This window comes from Zonotrichia albicollis, chromosome 4 (genome assembly GCF_047830755.1).
Source record: "Zonotrichia albicollis isolate bZonAlb1 chromosome 4, bZonAlb1.hap1, whole genome shotgun sequence".
Taxonomy (NCBI): Eukaryota; Metazoa; Chordata; class Aves; order Passeriformes; family Passerellidae; genus Zonotrichia; species Zonotrichia albicollis.
The window spans coordinates 28,299,436-28,321,904 of NC_133822.1; the positions used below are offsets into that span (position 1 = coordinate 28,299,436).

General features: G+C 40.8%; 1 protein-coding gene and 1 long non-coding RNA gene across 13 annotated transcripts in view; one reads left to right on the plus strand and one right to left on the minus strand.

Annotated features, from left to right (window-relative positions):
- The window catches only part of NTF3 (neurotrophin 3), a 57,287-nt gene extending 42,428 nt beyond the window's left edge, over positions 1–14,859 (plus strand). For both annotated transcript variants that reach the window (XM_005492415.4, XM_074539256.1), the window contains one exon: positions 10,516–14,859. In XM_005492415.4, coding sequence (XP_005492472.1) covers positions 10,516–11,310 — 795 coding nt within the window. In that variant the 3' untranslated portion in view covers positions 11,311–14,859. The remainder of the gene's footprint in view (positions 1–10,515) is intronic.
- LOC102073894 (uncharacterized) overlaps positions 1–22,469 on the minus strand; it is a 126,283-nt gene that overhangs the window by 101,036 nt on the left and 2,778 nt on the right. For 5 of the 11 annotated variants that reach the window (XR_012579969.1, XR_012579965.1, XR_012579967.1 and 2 more), the window contains exons 2-4: positions 12,443–16,369; positions 10,806–11,061; positions 10,573–10,681 (exon numbers count right to left, since the gene is read on the minus strand). This is a non-coding gene — a long non-coding RNA (uncharacterized LOC102073894). The other 6 variants (XR_012579970.1, XR_012579963.1, XR_012579961.1 and 3 more) reach the window with 6 other exon arrangements.

The window sequence follows — 22,469 nt, forward strand, 5'->3', positions numbered from 1 at the left end:
ATGTGAGCAGTCTGCACTGTAGCAGGGTGACTCACAAACTTAAAAGTCAGATATTCTGCTAGACTAGGACCAGAATACTCTTGCCACCCTTGAGCATTAATCCCCAAATATAGTCAAACTCATGGTAAAGTGGGAACGGAGAGTTTAAACTCCAGTCCACATCTCACGGAGAATTGCAAACAGGAAATTTTATCCACATGCACATTGATGAACTGGGGGACTCCCAAGCAAAGTTCCTTTTCAGGCAGAATTCTACCAGGACAAAAATGCAGAGGAGCTGGATTTGCCAGAACAGTCCTTTACCCTCAGGACAGGCCTATGTGTAAACTGTTATATGCTATAAACTAATGCAATTAGCAGGATGACTTTTTTCCTCTGAAGGGACAATGGCTTTTTGAAAGACTCAGATGCAATGGGAAAAAACACAAGCCTGTCATGGGCATACATTGTATTTGTGAGCTCTTCTCCATAAGAGAGGCTCAAGGGCTTCACTCTGCACCTGGGAGCAGCTCTAAGAGAGTCCTCATGATTTTACCAAGAGAAGTTGTTGGTAGAGGCAATGTCTCCTATTAACAATCTTATTTAACTGGTCAGAACAAACGAGGTCTTTCTATACAAATCTATTTTTAAAGTCTGACATCTTTTGCAAAGAAGCAAACTTCTAACCTTACCTGTCACCTAACACTTCTGTTTCACCAGAAATAGAAGACTCCTTTTTCTCTGAGAATGAATTAAAAAACTTCATTTTAAGCTGGTTGTGAGCGAGCTACTGAACCTGTGCAAAGGGCATGGAAAATATGTTAATTATACACAGTAATGCTAATTTCACATCACAGTTCTGATGGAAACAATGCAGTTGCATGCTGGATGTTAAAATAAAGTTCAAACATCAGCTGTATGTAATTACATTGTCTTCCCCTCCCTCTCTTATTGTACAAAAGCTTTGTCCAATTAATGCTGATTTCACTGAATTCCTATGGTGGTTTTAAAATAATTGGATCAGGTCTGGGATCCTTTTCTTAAGAATGCTGCATCAGACACCTTGCACCCGCAAGCTTAATGAGATTTTTTTGTATCTGGGGGGTTGTGAACCTTTGAGGAATAGGGAGAGGCAATTCAGAGAGCAGTCTTTGACTCATGGAGTGGCCATGGATGTATTTGCGTGTGGATTCAGGGAAACGCGGAGTCACGGCCTCTGGAAAAGCAAACACAGGTGCGGTTCTGTGTGAAATGCAGCAGCTCTTCCCCGGCAAGGCTCAGTGCTTGGCACAAACTCCAGAGCAGCAATGTTGTCTCTTCTAAACTATCTTAACACTGGAAGGAGCTGCCCAAGAGGTTTAGAGTCCCTCTTCCTGGAGGTGGGAATGACTAGATATGGCACTCGGTGCTCTGGGATGGGTGAAAAAGTGGTTGGCAGTCACAAGTTGAACTCGATGCTCTTAAAGGCCTTTTCCAACCTTAATGATTTTGTGATTCAGTGATTCTGTACCCTCAGTGCAAATATCTGGGTTCAAGGGTCACAGCAGAGCTCTCAGAAAAACAAATAAATGCCCTTTTAAAAAATGTTAATGACAGAAATATCTCAGGTTAACTTCAGGGTCTGTTTTAATTCTACCCGAATAAAAGCTCACTTCATTTCTATAGCATTCCCTATATTCCCTGCATTTCTTTTTCCTTGTGGGTGTGCATCCTGTCTGTACTCATAAATCAGGCTTAGGAATACAAGATTTTTCACAATGAGACTCTACACTTTTGAATTTACATCCCTTGCTTTATTCTGTTTGTTTGTTGGATTTCACTATTTTCCTTACTTCACAAAAGAAAAAGGAAATCAGATGATGTCAAAAATGACAGAAGTTGTTTTCAGATTCTGAAACAAAAAAAAAAAATTTCCAGAAACTCTTTTGCTTTCAATGTAAAATCTTGCAAAATAATGATATATTGAAAGGCAAATCTGAAAACAGCTTTCCCTTCAAGTTTCCAAATAGCAGAAAAACTAACAAATAGTGGTTTTTTTAGTGCCAAGGTTTTTTGGTTTGTTTTTTTTTTTCCCCAAAAAAGTGAGTTGTCCCGAGGCAATGTAAATGGAAAAGCATGTCACACCATCCAGCATCACAGGGTCTCCAGGAGGCTGCTCTTTCTTAGCCTAAAAGGAGAGGGACAAAATCAAGATAATCTGAGAGGTGCTTCCCTTTCTCCTCCTGCTACCAAGTTAGACAAAATCCACCTCTGGCATTTTTAAATACAACAATCAGAACAATCTGTTACAAGGCCAGGCTTAAAGCCCCCAGAATTGCGGGAGGTGAAAGTTTCATCTGGAAGGCTGCTCTCAGCTTTAATTATGGACAACTTAAGCCCTCAAAGCATCTCTCTGATAAAAATAAGAGAAAATGCAAGTACTGCCTGATTTTAATACAAAACAATTAATCAGCCCTGGTTGAGCCAAAGTAGGTCCAGGCTGACTTGAAAAGTTAATGGATCTTCAAACTGTTTCAAGAAAAGACTTAAATGGAGTTTCAGTGCTGTAAGGAAACACGAAACCCAGGCCTCTTTGGTGTGGCTTTGGGTTTGTTACAAACATCTTGCATGGCTTGAAAACTACTTTTGATGATGGGCCTAACTTCCCTTTCCTCAGCTTAATCCCAGTTTTCCTGATTGCACTCCTTTGCCCCACCCTAAAGCAAATGTTCCCTTTCCCCAATGCTTACACTTTCCAGATCTTTGCCTTGGCTTTCCTGTCACGCCCTTTCTGCAAGCTCAAGGCAAATACTTGCACCTTCAAAGCAGTTTCCTCAAAGGTCAGTTCTACAACCCTTTCAGTCATTTTTGCTTCTCCTTCCCGATTTTCTTTTTCTATGACAATACCTTCCATCTTTCAAGCAGCTTTCCCAATTTTACTGCTTTGCTACAAGAAGCAGCAGTTCTTTTCCAGCTCAGCAATGAAATGCCCCAGTATTTTCATTTATTAAATACTGTGCTTTTCCAAAGTTTTAGATCATTCCTGGGTCTGATCAGGTATTGCTCCTTTCTAAGTTTTTTTTTGTTGTTGTTGTTTTGCCTCTATATATCACTGCTCAACAATAATATTTCTCCAGCACATAAGCTTTTAATTTCTACTTCAGGTTTTATTTTGCAATTTTCTGACAATGTTTTATTTCTCCATCTCCCCAGCAGAGATTGTATTCCTCTTTGCTCACTGCTGTTTGCATCAACTCCAAATTCAGCCGCAAATTTAATTTGCTTGCTGCTTAGCCCTGCTGCTATTAACAAACAGTAACGAAAAGATTAACTAACACACAGTTTATCAGCCTAAATTATCCATAATATTTTACTTCTGGAGTTTTCTATTCTTTTGTTTGCAAATTACTTCTGAGGGAAAAAGAATGAAAGTGCAAAGATCTGGGAAAATCTTCTTCTTTTTGTAGAATGAGCACAGGTCCAGTCAAGTCAAGCTGTTTATTCAGCTATGAACATGACTTTTAGATTTCTTTGTATTTTGGGCAGTTTTCGGAGTTACACAGTGAATAATAAGAAGAAATACTTCCACTATTATAGAAATTATTTACCCCACTACAGCTTTATCTCTATGATGGTATTGTTTTTATTTCCCTGTAATTCATGCTTTTCTTTGATAGATAACAACATTAGAGGTGGTCTTCCCAGATCCAGCCCGTGCAACACAAAAACCCCAACCTGTCTAACCTCGCAAATATCAGCTGATTTCTGTGTATTCCAGTTTCTGCTGGGGAGCAATGGCAGTACTCCTACATTGTCAGTAATAACCAAGAGAAACATTTAGGGATTGCTCCAATATCAGTGATGTGAGAATCACAGAATGGCCTAGGCTGGAAGAGACCTTAAAGGTCGCTTTGTCCCACTCCCTGCCAAGTGAAGGGACACCTTCCACTATCCCAGGTTGCTACAAGTCCCATCCAGCCTGGCCTGCAACACTGCCAGGGATGGGGCCGCTTCTCTGGGCAACCTGTGCCAGGGCCTCAGCACCCTCACAGGGAACAATTTCTTCCTGGTATCCAGTCTAAACCTGCTGTCAGTGTGTAGCCATTGCCCCTTGTCCTGTCACGCCAGGCCCTTGACAAGAGTCTCTCTCCATCTTTCCTGTAAGTTCCCTTCCATTACTGGAAGGCCACAATGAGGTCACCTCAAAACACTTTATTTTCCAGGCTGAACAATCCCAATTCTTCCCGCCTTTACTCTCACAGTAGGGGAAAATCAGCCAGCTCTTTGACAGAGAACCCAAAGGATGTCAGGATATATACCTGCAGTAATGAAATACCACAATCATTCCACAGACCTTCTTTCTTTGCAGATACAAAAAGTAACAAACAGACATTTAGACTTAACAAAACTCTTCCAACACACCAGGGAAATTGGGATCCCAGCCTTCAAACCCCTCATTCTGACTTCCTCAATACACAGAATAATCAGTCTGCTGCCTAATGAAAAATGCTACCATGGCAGTGGGGCATAGACAGAGGTGTAAACACGTAAATATGTCACAGAAGTATCAGTGAGGGATGGAACTGGAATGGAAAATGACCTTGTTGTGACTGAGAAAAGGCTGCCTACTCCTATATCTGATTATAGACCTGGAGATGTAGCTGGGATGGGTGATATAATACAAGACATTATTAATAGTGCAGTCCCCCAGTGGGATTGTGAGAGGATGCTGAGGACTGCCAAATGCCTCCAGGGAGCTCTCACATGCCCTGGTGTAGGTGGTGGGGGAAGGAGATGCAGGTCCAAAACCTGACAAGAATTAACTGTGCACAAGGTGAGAGAAGCAGCAGCTGTTCCAAAGAGTGAGGTAAGCACAGAGGAACTGCTCCTGACCTTTCTCTTGTAATCAGGCAGGTATGTGTCCAGCAGCCTCCTCTTGATTTCCAAAAAAATGCAGATATTTCTGTGGAAGGATCAAATGTAGACACACACCTGCCATTGCAATCACCTGTGTGACTCTACACAGCTCATCTGACAGTGCAGAACACAGACTGCTCCATGCAGCAGAGGTGTTATCACAGAACTGGCCCTCAGGAAGATGTCACCGGTTGGGAAAGCTTTCTCCAGTGACCAGTAGGGTCATGGCCACCCCCACAGTGTTATGGGTTGGCTCCAAATGCAGAGGAGTTTTACATTCTCGGCTGAGCAGATGTCCTGCTATGCTTTGCTCAGCCAGTCATTTGAAAAAGGAATGTCAGTGACTCTGTGGGCTGAACTCTATTTCCATAAGAAATTAAGTATACACCTTTCACTGGAGGTTACTGGGGCTCAGTGCTCAGATGTGTCTTCTCTTTTATAAATGGCCTTAAGTAAATTAATTAATACATCTGTGAGCTGCTGCAGAGATGAAGAAACCTTGGTGGGCTCCCCCTCAGATCTGTAGCTGCACTCCACTGCCAGTGTGCCAGCGGAATGGATTAGTTTCCAATCCCCTCACTCCAACTTCCAGTTTGGTTGTCCCTCGGGATGGTAGGGTTAACACTTTGGGCTGGCATCACTTGGTTTTGTCTCTGAATTCTTCAGCTTCTCAAAGGGCCTGGCTCTTGTGAAAGCTTTAGTTTCAATCTGTCTCTGTTGAAATTTCCATATCCTGAGAAGTAAAAGCATTCAGGAGGGCGTCTGCCGGGACATTTAGCACTCTCCAGCAACCTACCTTCATAAATCCATCTTGTACAAACTGTTGATTACTATTCTGAAATACAGTGCAAATTTTCAGACAGTTATGTCACATTCCCACTTTCTTGAACATTCAGAATTCTTTTCTTGTTCTGTATCTTTCCCATGTCCCCCAAAGCACAGAAGAAGAGGGCTGAATTTCTTCCCAACACAGTTATTAGGAAGAGGGAAATCAACAGAGCAGTCCATGACTTGGGAGGTTGTGGAAGCAGTGTTCAGCAAACAGTGACAATAATCATGCTTTCCTCTTTAGTAAAAGCTTGGAAAAGCTGTCAGCCACCACAAAGGATTATTAGTTGCTTGGTCTGAAGAACTGAAGCTGCTCCTAAATTTTTAAGGAAGTGACAAACACTTCAAGCTGGCTTACATAAAACGTGGGGTATTACAATTCTAAATGTAAAAATCACCAGTCACTTTTCCTTCTATTCCACTTTCTCTTAGCAATGGCTTACAAGTAAATACTTGGGCAGTCTCTCACAGTACCAGGCTTTCATGCTTTCTGCAGAACATTTTAAATGATGTTTCGCTCTTCCCCTGTGTGCAATGTTCAGAAACTGACCAGAATAAATCACCACAAACAAAACTAAACAAAATTTTTCACTACTACATAAAGTGGTGAGTCTGGAAAGGGAGGCAAATGGTTTGCCAGAGTTTATTAGGGATTGAATTTATCAATGGAAGGAAGAGGTAAGTTTATTAACTTCTTAAATGTAGACCTTGAGCCACCTAGCTCAGACAGAATTAATAGCCTGCTAAAACTGCAGCGATAGGCAGGAATACAAACCAAAAAAATAGAGTAAAGCCACATTTGGGAGATAATCAGATTTGAAATGCATGAACTTTTGTTGTCTGTGTTCTTTGCTTTTCCTCTCTGAGCCACAAATGTCAGCAGTCTCCAAGTCCAATTTGCTTAGTGCAAACCAGCCACAAACACAGCCAAAATGAACTTTTGTCAGGAATTCACATGTGGAAAATTCCAAGAAGAACCATGAAGAACAACAAAAATATCTCACTAGCATCACCTAACCAAGGAAAATAATTTCACTTGGGAAAAATCTTTCCACTTGTAATGAACAATCTGAATTGAAAAACAAAACAAAACAAAACAAAAAAATCCCAGTGAAAGACCAGAAAAGGTCACATGAAGGATTTAATTCTTGTGAGATTTTTAGACCATTCTCCAAAAGGCCAGAGAAAGAGCTGCTTGTGCTGAAGTAGCTTCTGCTGAGGTTCACAGAATCCTGGGCCCTCCAGGAACCTGGCATTTGAGTCAGTATTCCCTCAGACAGGACACATATGCTGAAATCATGCCCCCAATCTGAGTCCTCTCTATAGATAATTTACTCACTGGTCTGCACTGAGAAAGCATTTGTTCTGCTTTGTGATTTGCATTGTGGAACTTCTGGAGGCATGGCTAGAAACACCAGAATTATTTGCTTTGAAAATATGAAAAGATAGACATTTTAATGTTTTACATTTTCCTCTCCTTTTTACAGATTTAACACACACATGCCAAATAAATCTCACATTATCTGCAGTTCAGACAGGCACAACATTCCATTTTGGGCAAAGAGATATTCATCAAATGCAATACTCCCCAGACCTGCAAACAAATATACTTTTAATGTGTCTTATAACCACATTACAGACAAGGCCATAAACCAGCTGGAGTTTTCCAATAACACTCATTTCTCCTATCTAAAATAGTGCTTTAGACATACTCTGAGGTGCTGGACTTCATCGACAGCCTGACAATTTTTAGTCATGGACTGCAACTTCTGAACAGCACTTTATGAACCTCCTAGGTTGGAGGAACTCCCTGAAAACTATTAACTCACCAATCTTTGTGGTTTTGCCAAAGTTTTGCACCCAGAAAAATATAAATATTTGTTCTAAAACCTTTTTACTTTTGCAGCAAATAATCTGCAAAATAAATCAAACTACAGGCTGAATTTCAAAGTTAGCATCTTTCCCACCAAATCTGTAAGACGTTTCACATGAAGTTCAGGAAAACACTTTTCAACATTTTTCCATTAATGGGGTTCCTCCACAGAGAAGAAAAACAGCACATTTTAGCTTCTCCAGCTCTCAGGTCCCCAGCCCTTCTTTTCTGTGTGCAGCATGACATTGAGGAGAGCCTGCAGGAACTCCAGCCTTACTTTTCCCACCTCATCACACTCCAACTTGTGTGTTTTGCTAGTGCCACTTAATTTTGAGACTGAGCAGAGCAGGGATTGCATGCAGCTGCATGTTGGCATGAATATTGCTTCTGGCTTTTGAGCTGAGCCATATCACAGCTTTGCTCACCATCCTGTGGGCTTGTGTGTCATCTCATGTGTGGATTCTGGGCGCTGCAAGAAATCTGCTCAAGGACATCTGTTTAATAATATTTTTACTGTTTTTAAAAGAAAATCCTGTGCTGAGGGAAGGCGAAATTGCACAGCAGCTGCACAGACAGAAAGGTCTGGGCACTGAGATCCATCTACATTAAGTTAGTATTTATTCGGGTATGACAGTAATTGTATGGTAACTGAACATCTTCAATATTTCCCCCCCTCAAAAGCAAAACATTACTGCAGGCAACAGTCTAGATTTAGGTGAACTCACACTGTGACAAACTGAGAATGGAGAAAACACATTTCTTGTCCATAAAAGGACAGCTCACACATCCACAGAGGGTAGCTCAGATATTGCTGCTGTTCCAAACTGCAAAGTGGGGACTCAATCTTGCAAAAAGGAGTTTTGTTTAGAGTGGATAGAACGTTCTTCAGCTAAAGATTTTTTTCTTCTTTTTTTCCTTTGCCTTCTGAAACAGAAAATGGTTCACCCCCTAAGCAGAAAATGGTGATTTTTTTTTTAAGTGGAAAATTTTCTGTTCAGGAGGGAGGGGATCCTTCCCCTTATCTCAGCACTGGTGATGCACATCTGGAGTGCTGTGTCCAGTTCTGGGCTCCTTAGCACAGAAGCAAATCCATGAAAATTATTAAGGATTAGGACAACTGTACCTCGAGAGGCTGATAGAGCTGGGGCTGTTCATGCTGCAGAAGAGAAGTTCCAGGGGGATTTTATTGAAGTGCAGAGATATCTCACAGAAGGGATTAATAAAGATGGAGCCAGGCTCTACTCAGGTGTGTCCATGATAGGACAGAAGGCAATGGGAAAAAACTGAAATATAGGAAACACTGCTGATACATGAAATATATTTTTGCGAAGTTTAAGGGTGTTGAACACTGGAATGGCTTGTCTAGAGGCTGTGGAGTCTCCATCCATGTAGATGTTCCAGATCTGAGTAGGCAGAGCTCTCTGCAAGCTGCCCTGATACTCCTGTGAGCAGTGAGATTGGCCTACATAATGTCCTGAGGATCCTCCCAACTCCATCTGTCCCACGGTCTGTGACTCTGTGCCTTCATCCCAGAGTGCCAGAGGTCTCTGACACATGGCAGATGTGTTTGCAGAGCAGGAAAATCAAATTCAAGGCTTTCCTGAGTAATTTGAAGGAGCATTACAGTCAGGGTTTATAACAGACTATGAGGGTGCTCTAAGAGGAGTTTTGTATTTTCTCCTTCAATCCACTACTTGTGCAGCAAATTTATAAGCAGGTGTGATCTTTAGTGAATGGTTCACATCCATGACTTAGGATTTTACATTGAAAATTGATTTAATTTAAATATTAATGATAATACCAAATACACAAGCAAAAAAAAAATCTTGTCCAAATATACAAGCAAAAAAAAAAAAATCTGTCCTCCCTGGACAGTTGCTCCTGGCTCTCAGCTACACAAACAAGATGACAGAAAGGCTTAAAAAATAAGTGACAAATGAGCTTCTAGAATATGGACAGAAGGTAGAATTAGAAGGAGACCACAGGAAGCCAAATAGAGCAGTGCATGGCAAAGTACCAAGAAGTAGCACACTTTTAGAAATGGTTTTCAAAATACTGAATCATTGAACAAAATTTTTGAGTTTTAGGAGACGGTGGGGAGAGGGATGACCCCAATCTGTCCTTGAATATTTCTAATTGATGTCAGCTTTGTTTCACCTTATATAAATGTAACTTCTTAAAAAACCACCAAAAAAAAGATCCCCAGTCCTGAAAACAACTCCCACAAAATGGGAGTTGGGTCACTGGGTCCATCTGAATTCCCCACTTGTATTATAGAGGCCTAATAACCACTTTCTGATTTGACTGCATTATTTTCCTTCAGGAACCCTTTCCCTTACTAGAGAGAGAAAGAAAACAAAAGCACTATTGAAACACAGGATTTATTTCCTTCTTATGGTAACATTAAATAGAAGCCACTTGATAAATATGAGTTAGATGAGTCTGAGAGATCTCAGCCCACAAAACCTGACAACAGTTAGCTAAGTCAGAACTTTTTCACTTCACACAGTGAAACAGTTTTCTACTGTGCATGATCCTGCAAGTTTGAAAATAAACTTCTCTGTGGAATAAACTCTGTGGCAGTAACTTCGCCTCTCTCTGCTGCCAAGCCCAGGCCATGCTATCCCAAGAACTACCTACCTCTGCAGAGAAAGGGCTTAGCTGATATATATGCCACTAGGCATGGAAAGGGGAAAAGCAAGCCCTAAAATATAGATGAAATATTGAAAAAAAAAAAAATCAGAAGAGAGTTTGCATTCATTATGAAGTATAACAAATAGCATCTTCAAAGAAACACACAACCTGTTTCCATACCTCTATATATGTCTCATATCTTAGTAACATAGATGTTACTAAAAAAATCCCAATTTTCATGTTTACAGCCTCTAGCAAACCTCCCTCTTGGACTGTTTCAACATTGACTCTCTGTTTCTTTGCAGATCTTACAGGTGAACAAGGTGATGTCCATCTTGTTTTATGTGATATTTCTCACTTACCTTCGTGGCATCCAGTCTTCCAACATGGATCAAAGGAGTTTGCCAGAAGATTCGATAAATTCTCTTATTATTAAACTCATTCAGGCAGACATTTTAAAAAACAAGTTTTCTAAGCAGATGGTAGACATTAAGGAAAACTATCAAAACACAGTGCAGAAAACAGACGCTCAGCAAGACATAGACAGAGAGGAAAATGTGAAATCAGACTTCCAGCCAGTTTTCTCAGTGGATACAGATCTCTTGAGGCAGCAGAGACGCTACAATTCTCCCCGAGTCCTTCTGAGTGACAACACGCCGCTGGAGCCGCCGCCCCTGTACCTCATGGAGGATTACATCGGGAATTCCGTGGTGGTGAACAGAACCTCCCGGCGGAAGAGGTATGCAGAGCACAGGGGCCACCGGGGGGAATACTCCGTTTGTGACAGTGAAAGTTTGTGGGTCACGGACAAATCCTCCGCCATTGACATCAGGGGACACCAGGTGACTGTTCTGGGAGAAATTAAAACGGGCAACTCTCCAGTTAAGCAATACTTTTATGAAACGAGGTGTAAAGAGGCCAAGCCTGTAAAAAATGGCTGCCGCGGCATTGATGACAAGCACTGGAACTCCCAATGCAAGACATCCCAAACTTATGTCAGAGCACTGACTTCAGAAAACAACAAACTGGTGGGCTGGAGGTGGATACGGATAGACACCTCCTGTGTGTGTGCCTTGTCCAGGAAAACAGGAAGAACATAGATCTGCATCTCTTTGCTATATAAATTATTACTTTAAATTATATGATACGCATGTAGCATATAAATGTTTATATTGTTTTATATATATTATAAGTTGACCTTATTTATTAAACTTCAGCAAATCTACAGTATATAAGCTTTCTCTCTCAATAAACAAGAGCAAAGGGTGTGTGCCTCTACCGTGGCCAACTCTGGGGTTTTTTAGACTATGTTTGTGACACTGCTTGTTGGCAGCATACCTTAACCTTCCTGTAAAATCTGTAAAATCAGTATTTTTCATTCAGTATTGTCAAACCGGTGACTGTCATTTAGTAAACTTGTTAAAAATCAGATCAATGCCAAGACTTGTGTACATATTTATATTCCCTACTCTATCCATTCACATTTAATTGGATCTGCAGTGTTGCCTCCTCACCACCAAAAAAAAAAAATGGACCAAAATACATGTTGCAGCCTGCAGATGATGTCAAATTTTCAGGCATCAGGTAGCACTAAAATATAGTTTCTGTGTACGCCACTTTTGCCAGTGAAATGACCATTTTCCCTCTGATAGCAACTCAGAATGGCTGCTAATAATCCAGGAACATCCATTTGCATTTAGGAAGCACATTTGTTTTGCAACTGTTTCTAATGCTGCCAGTGCATCATTGAAAAAATATGAAAAAAATCTGAAATATTTGTAGCCAAAACTTGCTGAAGTCAAGAACTGATCTAAATGGATCATTAATATAATACATAAAAGATGGTTTGTTGTGATCAGCCTCCTCCTCCTCACATGAATCAAATATCTTCTGCTTGCATTGCTGGATCATTCCTCTCTGAGTTTTTAAATTAGAAACAAAGCTGGGAGTGTCTTAACCTTAAAAGAGTTCTCGGCTTGCACATCGTAGTAAAGAAAGATGCGATATCCTGGCCACAAGCCCGTACGAAAGCTTCCTTCTCCTCAGTGATCCATTCTCCATCTTTCACAGGGGGAAAATATGTGTTGAACTGCTTGAGAAACCTGGTACCTTTCACAGGAATGTGAAATGGTTGGTGGCTAAAATCCATGAAGTCTATAGTTATACTGAAGTTGCCCAATTAAACATATGAGTTGTTGCTTAGGAAAGACAAATGTGCTAGCATGTATTTACCTCAGAGTCTTCTGTGGATTGTCATGCAGCCCCGCTGACGACAGGAATAATGACACTACTTGAAGAGATGTCCCATTAGCTGTACAATGCCCTGGTTGGGATCCCACTCCAAGGAAGCAAATGAGAGTTCATGTCTAGGAACAGAATTCAAATTGAGCCACATGTTATCTGTGTCCAGATAGATCTAACCCACAGCCAGGGCTGGGAAATACCAGCTATTCAGAAAGTTTTACCCTCATTTATTTTCTGAGGGGTTTACAGATATAGCCTTTGCTGCCATAGCATGTTCAGCATCACAAATGGAAATGAGATCAGAGCCCTCAAACACAAGGCTGCAGGATGCCTTCGCTCATGCAGCTTTCACCCCTGGAAAACCAGCTTCAAACATGCAACAGGCCATGAAAGGCAGCAAACTGTGGGGTATCCCGTAATCCCTCACAGAGAGTGCTGCACACCATAAAACCACCTGGAGCTGGACTGGTTGCCTGGAGGCCAAGCAATGGAACAGTACTATCTTGGAAAGCCAGGTTAGACCATATGGGTGTTTTCTTCAGGGAAGGCCAGAAGCAAAGCTTTTGAGAACCATCTCAATTTTCAGCATGAGGCCAGGGCATTTACCTCACAGGAAGTATCATCACTTTCAGCACTAAATCCTAACTTTGCTTCAAGCAATAACCACTTCAGAAGTTCAATACCAAGGCAGTCATTAAAATGACAGGATGGAATATAACATGGAAGTCAGTATCTGACAGATCTGATTAGAATATTTCTCATTTCTTGGCAAAATTTTTAAAAAGAAAAAAAAACCAACCCCACAGAGCTTTTGCTACTTTTCCCAGTAGGAAAGTTTAAGTTTTAACTAACCATTTTGGCTTGGGGGAATAAGCATATTTTTCAGAGTTCTGCCACACTGGATTTTTTTTGTAAATTAAAAGCTTGATTTTACACCCTGAGTTCCCAAATAAAGATCTTTTGCGGATGCTGAGAACAATTGAGAGCTTATATAGTTATAGATCACTAACTTTAGAGATGTACTTGTTTCACTGTGCCACATAGGTCTATCTCCATGTGAGAAGAGGAGGTAAGGAGACCAATCCCATTAATCAGAAACTGCCTTGTTTGGCAGTGTGGATGTCACTTTTGTTTACATAAATCCATTTCTCCAGATTTTGTTACTGTAAATCCAGAGAAGATCTGTTGAAGACAGGAAAGAAAATATAGCTCTATAACAATATAGACAATGTCAGAGTTGATTCTAATGCCTTTTTTTTAATGCTCACTGAAAATCACGGGAGGTTCATTCCTTAAGGGTTCAAAGAAAGCCATTTGCCATTTTCCACTGTAAATCCAGTAACAGGAACTGTTCTTTGACTCTTGACTTTAACAAGTATTTTACAAGCAGCCAGCAAAAATATCTCAGAGTAAATATGCCTGTCATCTGAAACACATGAGATGAGAATGGAGTGTGGTGTGTACGGTTATTAGACTGGCTGCCCCTTTCCCATCCCAGGAAAACAATGAGTGGAAGTGTTACCCTCTGGATCTGATCCAGCTTCCACTAAACTCAATGGGGGGAAAAAAAAAATCTCACCTTCTCTGGTGGAATCTGGATCAGGCCCTGAGCGAAGAAAACCCTGCAGATCTCGACCAGAGAGCAAAGTAATCCCACACATCAGTAACACTTTCCTGTAAATCCTGTGTATGCATAAGATGCTGTATAATTTTGTAACGAGTTTGTAAACAAAGCCTGTAATAAATTTGTTAAGGTCTAATTCTCTTTTCACTGTAGCCAGGGATGGTTTTATTGCCAACTGTGGTCATGGCACAATGAATTCAAAATTCTTATCCAACTTTTTTTTGTTTGTGTTAAGCAATTAAACAAAATATTCAGCTCTCAACGCCAGTTTAATTTAAGCATTCTAAAAATCACTTCCATTAGGCAGCTCAGATGCTCTGTCAATATTGTTTTGCCAATAGATCATTATAAACACACATTATATTTAGATTTTCTCCCAAATGACCAAATGCTATTCTGAAATTGCCTGTCTGTGTCAAAATGTATTTTCTCTGCTTTTTCCCCCTAGTTTTTTTCCAGTCCATTTAGTAACAGCAAAAAATGCTCCACTGAGGTTTTGGAAAACCATCTGCATTTATTTTACCACCTTTGAACATGTGTTCAGGAATGAAGTCTGTGCAGAGAGTTTACTGCTACCAAGAGATTTGTGCGGCTGCACCAGGAAGAAACTTTGACTGGACTTTACAGAGTGTGTGCTCAAAACCACTCTGCTCATACTCTGTTATTTCAATTCTTTAGCAACTCGAGGCTTTTGCATTGTGTATCTGCAGACAATACCAAACAGGAAACAAGCCTGATCAGGAGTTTCAAAATTAAAAATTTCATTATAATGACCTGCTATCTCTGACCTCTTGGCAAATGCAAATGTTTGCGCAGCAAAGTCAAGCACAGGAGCATTTGTTTCATTTAACAGAAATATTTTGGCAAAAGCAACGGGATTTCTGTGCTCTCTGTGCTTGCTAAGCATGTGTAGTTCATCATGGATATGGACAGGAGGAGGAAGAGGAGGAAGAGGAGTAGAATCAGATAAAAAGCACTAGAGCTTCTAAGAAGTTAAAAGGCTGTGCTCCAGCTTGGAGCATTTTAAAGTGTGGAGGGGTTGTTCTCTGAAATGCTTTGTCTGTATTTTGTTACAGCAGATGGCAGAATGACGAAGCAAGCACAGATGTGGTGTAAAAAAACCAAGCAATATGAGGATAACAAAAAACTTTCCCGGGAAAGTCGGCCACTTGCTACCACTGTGGGTCCCTGCAGTTCTGGGCAGGTGACTGCAGAGTTCAGCTATGACCTGGGGGGGAGGGGGAAGGAGTCTTTTTTCCTGCAGCACGTTACATTCACAAGCTGGATCGTTTTCTTTCCTTTCCTTTTTTTCTTGTCCCTTTGAGTTTTTTGTTTGTTTGTTTGTTATGGTAATCTCCAGCTGCTTTGGCACCTCTGATGAACAATGAGTGGTAATGCTTTGCATGAATGTCCCCAAATATAGATTTCTCCTTTGTTTTAGAACTGAGCTTTGAAGCCAGCAGTGCCTGAAAGCCATATTTTCTTCACAGAACTGGCCTTTTGAAGTCATGACCTCATGTTTCTGGGCATTTTGATCACAGGGCTCTATTTTGGAGCTCTTATCCACACAATAGACGAGATCATGACCAGGCTGATTGAGAAGTGGCTGTGTACACGACAACGAAGACAGAATGAGGCAGCCCTGTGCCATCTTTGCATCCACCTTCACACATCTACTCTTCTGATTTCAGTCTTGAGTTGCATGATCAAGGGCCAGTGATCAAGGTTTGCTTTCTGCATGTCCAAGGGTTCAGATGCCCAAAATATCCTATAATGATTAGGTTTGGGAGTGACCCTAAGGATGATCTCATTCCAACACCTCTGCCATGGGCAGGGACACCTTCCACTAGACCAGGTTTCTCAGAGCCACATCCAGCCTGTACTTGAGCACTTCCAGGGATGATCTTTGGCAAGAGGACAATTTCTCAGTTTACATAAACATGTCTTGTGTTAATCTGGGTACACCTTCTGTAAAAGGCTGCCATGGTTGCAGCATTGGCCCTCTCCAAAACACAGTACATTGTCACTTTTCACCTGTGTCACAGGGAGCAGATGGAGTCATTGACAGACCAGCTCCTCCCTCCATCCAGGGGAGACTGCTAAGGAGGCACAAAACACGGTCCTTTTTTCTAAACAAAAATATTCCTATGGAGGGTGTGAGGAAAGCAAAGGAAGTGCTGAAACACGCAGGGAGTCAGAGTTGTTGGGTGGCAAACATCTTGCAGAGATTTTGGAAAGCAAGGGAGAATTCAGCTGTTCAACTGTAACATCAGATGAAAGGCTCTTTCCTGCTGTGATAAGGGTTAAATAAATACCATTAGATCATCTGTAGCAGTAATTCAAAATCAAAATAAACCTTTATTAATTGGGGTTAATCCCTCTGTGTTGATGAGGAGTTAACCACACTTGCTGTGCACAAATGATGAAGCCTTGCTGTCAGTTACCCTGTGGTAGCCCCTGTTTTCAGCACTCAGGACTATGAAGCCATTAAGTGACGGCCAAATATGGCTCAGAAAGTACTAAATCCACGTTTAAATGCATGAGGGGGAGCCCACGTTGGAAGCATTATCCACCACACAAAACAAGCACAGTTTTTAACATGAGTTTCATAAAAATTTCTCATTACTTTGTCCAGTTCCAGGGATTTAGGTTTTAAAATAGGTTTTGAACTGTCTGGTATGAGCAGTACACATATATTTAGCAGTAATTTACTAAAGAAAAGAACCCTGTAAATGGAAGTATGCAGCGAAATACTGTGTCCAGCACTGCACATAACCTCTGTTGATTCTTATTTATGTTCTCAGTGTCTCAGAGAGGAATTTAATACAAATCTTGGTTTTGTTTTACTCACCACATTTTGTAAAATAATCACCTCAACTTACTGCTTGTAGAGGTTTGTGGTGTGCAATCTTTGTGGATAATGAAGCAGAAACATGCCTGTAAAGCTGCTGAGCAATGTAAGAGTTGCAAGTCCCACACTTGCACAGCAGAGAGTAAAAACAAACATGTGAAAATAACAGAATTCGTTTCTCAGGCTCAGAAAGATTAAATATGTTTTAAAATATCAAATGACAGCTTTTTTCAAGTTATTACAAATATTTCAAGTCAGATTTGTATGGGACCCAACCCACTGCTCACATGGAGCATAATTTTTGTAATCTTTCTTATTGCACAAATCTACTCAATGTGATTCCCATTAAGTTCAGAAAACAGAAATTTGCTCACTTCCACCCTGCTGACAGAGCATTCAGAATATCCCCAATAGATGAGCCAAATCTCAGGTCAGAGCATAATCCCTGAGTTTATGTCCTAAGGATAAAACTACCAGGAAGGAATTTTTTTTTCTGCAGAGAGTGAGAGTTCAGCTGCCACATTCACAGTGTCTATGTCATGCTATCACATGTTTGAAGACATTAGGAGAAAAAATCTGGTCAGCTGGAGAGTTGATAGAAAGAAGAAGTGGGAGATGGATGGGGCAATAGTTATTACATGACCTCCTTGAAAACTACATCCCACAAACATATAAAATGCAGCCCTCAGGATCCTTCTGATGCTGGGATCTGACTCAGAGGCATTTATTCCTTAGGTCAATAATCTTGGATTCCTGAGACTTGGCTTCAGCACATGGTACTTGTCCTAGGCGGGGGTAAAGGTGAAAAAAATCCCTTCTCCCACCATAATCAGATAACAGCAATTATGCAAGAGGGCATTCTCATGGGAACAGTTTTGTCTCAAAATCCCATGGCTTTTTAAATTTTTTTTTCTGCAGAAATGGAAGATATGGGTTTCTGAGAAAGGGCCTTCTGCCTGTAGTTTTCTCAGAGGGATATGAGCGCACTGGAGAATAGAACTTAGGGAGAAAGAGGAAAATTCTCATTGAGCAGAGTTTTTCAGTGATCTATTTTCCCTTCACTACAGAATTATGTGGTGAAGTTTCCTGACAGAGACCCTGATGCAGGGAGAATTTGCATGTGAGTGACAATGAAAAGCACCTCAGTACAGAACCTGGATTGAAGAGAGGAGCTTAGAAATCCCTGTGGCTCCTTCCTCTCTTTTCCTGAATCCCCAGGGAGATTTGACGGTGTCAGTGGCACAAAAACAGAGAGCAGTGACAAATTAGCTGCAGAATACACTTCTCCATTCACAGCAGTCAGGCAAAGGCAGCACAAGGACAAATCCATCATTGCAGAGGCTGATGCCTTGCATCTCTCTCCATGGGATCTCAAGGAGAAGGATCCATAATGCCATTTCAGAAACCAACTTTAAGCAATATCAAGCCAGTGCTTAAATGGTCTGGATTTGGTCCACACAAAATAAAAGGCAAAATCTGGTGGGATTTTTTAGCAGTAATTGCTGTTGAACGGCATACTAGAATCCCGAATGCACAGGAAAAAATTATATGAATAGTGAAAAGTATCTAAGTCACATACAGAACTAATAAATACTCAGCTTTATTCTGATCTCATGCAGGTTTGATGTCTGACTTCAGTGGGATCAGTCCCAGTTTTTACTGATACAATAAAGCTTGGAATTACATCTGTGACATTTGAAAGCAGGTGGTGGGCTCTTTGAGAGATCAGACTCTCAATTTCTGTGTGCCATGTTGCTGCTGCCCCATGAAATTTGGTGATGGATGCCGATGGAATTATTTAATGGGACAGATTATAGGACCTACACTTCCATGCTTTAAATTACCTCTGCCCTGCTCAGAGAGATATTGTTGACAGCTCTCTAGGCACCCTAGGGGTTTTCCATGCCACCAGCTAAGCAATCTTTCCTGAGAACCACAATGCAAAGAATTCAACATCAACTCTGATTCTTGCTTCAGATGGAACTTCAGAAGTTTGGTTTTGTTCAAACAAATGATGAGAAATCAAAGCTAGATGTGCAGGTACTGGCATTCAGAATGAAATTCTGAAATCTGTAACTACTGCCAGCACAAGAACACTGCGAGATGAAGGTAGAATGTACACTCTCTGCAGGCTCAGTGAATATGCTCTTGTTCAGAAACAGAACCGTTTTAGGCAACAGCACTATATTTCGAGCAAAGACAAAGATCCTAGTCCTGGTGAACAGTGATGCCCAAGTGAGTTTCTTTTCAGTTCACCAGAGACTTCATGGTTTTGGCTTTCCCAGGCATTTTTCAGTAGGTATTACTGAGCATAATTAGCACGATAAAATTTGCTACATTAGAAACATTCCAGAACTACAACCTGAATAAACTGAAATGGTTGATCATGGTTAAGCATCATGTTCTGAATTTTGAAGCCTCTACCAGCCTTCAAAAATGGCTCAGTTTGCAAATACAGCTTGACTTCATGGCTAGGAAAATTTCCTTGAGATTTTTCTCTTCAGATGCTTTTCCATAAGATCTTCATAAATACCAGAGATTTTACAGTGTCTAAACATAATCTGAAGTGTCCAGTTCTGTCAGCCCTGAGGTCATCTGTTCTCTCATGAAGTGTTTACTAAATATTCCATTGCCCCAAGCAATGGTTTGCTCAGTGGGAATAGTGCAGGCTCCATGAGTGAATAGCTACAGTTTAGGAGGTGTGAATACAAACAATAACACACAAGCTGATATCAAGAAATTCACTGGAAAGCCAGAATTGGAGCTTAAAAAAAACCCAGTTTAGCAGAGAAAAGCAGAAAACGAGGAAAAATGAAATCCAGAAGTTTGCAAACTTAGGGAAAAAAATAAGCTGACCTTTGATAATAGCAGTAATTGGGTTCGTGCCCCTCTGCCTTGCAAAATCCATTCATTTCCCAACAAAATAAAATATAACAGCTTGAGCTGAAATTCTGCTGTCAGGGAGATTTTTGTGCTTAAAGCTCTTAGTGAGTCTCTGCTAATAGTGTCTGTAGGAGTGGTTTATAGATTCATTCTCAAAAAAAAACCCAAAAAAAACCACCCCATAACCACAATCAGGATTTACTGAGAGACAGTTCCATAGCTTGGTCTGCGTTAAAAGTGGATTTAATTCACTCTAACTGCTTCTGTAAGTCTTGATCCAAAATAACCCATAATAAGTTCATGTCCAGTTTTAAAGGAAAAAGAGCTGACAATAAATTGGTAAGATTAACCCCATGCTTAAAACTGAGCCCATACTCAAATGTTTTTAGGGATCAGGGTAATAATAAGATTAATTAGTGATTTTATTCCTGGAACTTATTGTTGTTCACTAAGAAAACCCCAAATGGAACAACAATATGATCAAGCCCCTTAGTTACCATTCTACAAATTCTGCTTTAAACTCCCAGAAGAAGTAGCACAAAAGATAATCTGTTAGCATTTCAGGCTTGATCCAAAACCATGGAAATTTGCAAAAAGCTTCAAAAAACTTCTACTGGGTTATGTGCTTGATAATTGAACCATGGTCAATAAAACAACATGGATTTATAGGGCAATGAAAAGAACACACCAAAAAAACTGATCATTCATTGTTTTTAGAAATCAAAGCACAACAATTAGCAGCAAAGTGTTTGGCAGCACTTCACAAATTCTTCCTTGCAAAAGTCATTCTAATTGCCTGCATGGTGTACTGGGGAAAGGGAAGTCAGTTACATGCAGAGATAGCTGGGAATGCCAGGGGGAAAAGTCATTCTATGGATAACTGTGGGAACAGCTTTAGACCTAAGGTGAAGTTATCAAGGCCAACTCAGTGACTGAGGGGCTCACATCAATGTCTGAAGGCAAACTGAACACTTCCCTCCAAGTGAGGGGTTTGACAGCAGCACTTTCTAAAAGATGCTGAGGAAACAGAAAACCTTTTAGGTAATGATCTCCTTGTTTTGTATCTCTTATTCCAATACCTGCTTGAAGGCTGCTACAACTGTAGGTGAATTTATCCCTCCTACCATCCATACACCTCATCAAGCAAGTTGCTATGGTTTTCCAAGTCCTTGCTAGACAGCTCCAAAAATTTATGGGAAATTTAGAGCAAACACACAAACTTAAATGCAGTTTAATGTCATCCTCGATGTCAGGGTAGATGAGATCCTTCACTGTGGAGGTCCAGAGGTGTCGAAAGAAAAGAACCAGTATAGGTCACTGCAGCTGGCAAACTGCTGTCAGGACAGCACTAACACTTGCCTTCACATCTCTCTTCCCTCCCAGCTAACTTCTTGTTCTGTTTGTATTAGTTCTCCAGATGAATTTATTAGTCTGTCAATCAAATGTGGACGATTCTAAAGAAAGGTGGCCAATACCAGACTCTGAGATGAATTTTTTGGCCAGCTGGAAACAGCTTGGATGCTGCAGGGTGGGCACCCCTGTCTTAGAGAGTGGTGAATTCCATCAAAGACTTAAAAAGAAGGACAAATAAGGATATAGACTCATTTTCTGTCAGGATCACAATCTTATTTGCAGACCACTTTGTCTGTCTCCTGATCCAACATGCACTGACAGGCTAAAAGTAGGAACTACCTATGAGGAGAAAGGGGGTTGAGCTGAATGAGAGGGATTTTTGGGACTGATGGAGTGAAGAGCCCAGAAAACATGAGTCTAGCACTTAATGGAATTAATTTTCCCTTAAAATAGTAAAAAATAGAATTTCTCATCACAGGTAAATATACGTTTATATAGTAATTTTGCCTCATATGAGTTTTAATTTTTATTTTTTTTTTATGGACCTATTCTGTAATTCCAGAGGCCTCCAGTGGGCTGGAAGACTTCTCCCTAGCATAGGTTACCTACAAATCACAGCATTTCAAATTAAGATATTCTGTAGAGGGGAAGTCCCAGGTGCTTTCAGCACAAGTGTGAGCTCTGAAAATTAAGTTAAAGCTGTCGACAACTGCCCAAAAATAAAAGAGTTCATAGGACAGAGATGGAAATCCCAGGATAAATGGCTTCAAATGAGGTAGAAGAGAGAGCAAGGAGCAGGGAAGAGACAACTCCTTTGGACATCTGGCAGTGGGGACAAAATGCCAACCCTCAGATGTGCAGTTTGTATTAGAGTTGATGAATTGGGTGCAAGACAATGGCCCATTGCTGGGCTGGGCAGGTGACATGATCAACCAGATCTGGAAGACTGACCAAGATTAAGTGTTAGCTGGTGCCAAGGAGCTGCAGGCCACCCACACAGATCAAGTGGGAAAGCGCTAATGGGAAAGACATTTTGAGAGTTAAAAATATAACCAGTTCCTTAATCTAGGAACAGAGCTGTAAAATAACAGCTGGACAGCAAGGCAGAACAAAGTTCTCCTCCATTATTTGAGTGAAAGGTGGTTGAATGGAAAGGCACCGTCTGCTTGATCAGTACAGCCCCTCAGCCAGGATGGCTACGTGTAGATAAAGGCAGGGCCACATTCCTCTGAGACGGCAGCACAGTTCTGTCCCACAGACCAGGGCAGCAGTCTTCAAAGTAACAATGAAATATTATACGTTTT